Below are 1,484 nucleotides of genomic sequence, written 5' to 3' on the forward strand. Positions count from 1 at the left end.
TAGCCCTATGACATCTGGGTTTGAACTAGCTATTCCGAGGGTTGCAGTATAAAGGACCCATTTCACACCTCTTTGTCACCTTAGCGGGGGCGGGATGCGGAAACCACTTTGCTGCCAGAGTGGTGTTAAATAGTTCTCATATAATTTAGAATCAAGCTTCTAATTTCTACACTGAACACTTGCTTTGGCAGGGAAATGTTGTGATACTTCAATAATTCTCAGATAAAATTGAATAATTATTTTGGATCTTCCTGCCAAAGTGCCTTTTAGAAGCATTTGATGAACTTTCCTGCACTGTAAACTAGACAAGTTTCTATAATTCCATATACTAACATGGAAACATTTGGGTAAAGTGAAATGAAGGCTACTGGAATGTGTTAGTGGTTTGAGTGCATCTTGTTTTCAATAGCAATCAAGCTAAAGAATAAGGTGCAGATTTTTAGAAAGCCAGTTAATGTAAAAGTGACATTTGCAGGAAACCCAGAAGTTTGACAGCATGAAAATTCACAATGGAAGTAGCTAAACTATCTTAATCCAGTGTCAGCAGTGATACATTGCAGAAAGGAAACACATTACTGTGTGGTAGTTTACCCATCCAAAACAAATGCCTTCATTTTAGCACTGAGCTCAAAAACTAGTGCTTTTATTTTGATCATACAGTAGTTGTGCTTTAACGCCTACATACTGTTTCCAAAATATCTTTTTTTGTTTTGTTAACTCATAATTAACTATCATGTTAAATATGCCAGGATGTGGTCTAGGCATGTTTGATTTCAATTTTAGGCATGATACAAACCCTGAATTTGGAGCATCTTTCATACTTTGGTGCTATTTATTTATTATTTTAATCCTTAGGTTAAGAAACAAATATTGGATGAAGAAATCTACTGCTCTCCAGAGGCTACAGTTTTACTGGCTTCGTATGCTGTTCAAGCTAAGGTCTGTGTACAGAGTTTTTTTTATTTTTATTACATTTTTAAACAAACATAATTATCTGCTGTTAACTGACATGTTCAACACTAGCTTTGCTCTGAAAAAGTAGGCCAAGCTGGGAGATCTGTGTACTGCAGAAAAAAAGGACATTCTGTTAGACAGAATGACTTGCAATTAAGGCTCAGTTGACTTGTTTGCTATTTTACATGACGCTTTTAACAATCTAGAGGCTAAAACTAGATCCATGTCTCTGAACCTGCTTAAAGTGCTAGGAAGCAGAGCTCAAGAACATGAATAACTAGATTCTGGCATTTCTGTACGCAGCGTTGTCATAACACCTCCTTTCCAATGTAGCATTACAGTCTGGCTCTTTTTAGGAAGTGTCCATGGCTACTGCAGATGCCTGGTGCCCTGAGTTCACAATGGTATCTGTGAGAATAGAGAACACTTGTCATTTCACAGCACATGGTCAGCATCTGTGTCAAGCCTTATTTGCCCTCAGGGGTCAAAATCACCCTCTGGCAGAAGGCCAGGACACAGCCTGTTCTTAT

The 1,484-nt window shown here is 37.9% G+C and overlaps 1 protein-coding gene across 2 annotated transcripts in view; it reads left to right on the forward strand.

The window, feature by feature from the left end:
* Positions 1-1,484, forward strand: part of LOC109293450 (merlin-like) — a 42,338-nt gene that overhangs the window by 23,401 nt on the left and 17,453 nt on the right. For both annotated transcript variants that reach the window (XM_019511367.1, XM_019511366.1), the window contains exon 5: positions 856-939. In XM_019511367.1, coding sequence (XP_019366912.1) covers positions 856-939 — 84 coding nt within the window. The remainder of the gene's footprint in view (positions 1-855; positions 940-1,484) is intronic.

The sequence above is a fragment of the Gavialis gangeticus genome, unplaced genomic scaffold (assembly GCF_001723915.1).
Source record: "Gavialis gangeticus isolate Ggan-Ray unplaced genomic scaffold, GavGan_comp1, whole genome shotgun sequence".
Classification (NCBI taxonomy): Eukaryota; Metazoa; Chordata; order Crocodylia; family Gavialidae; genus Gavialis; species Gavialis gangeticus.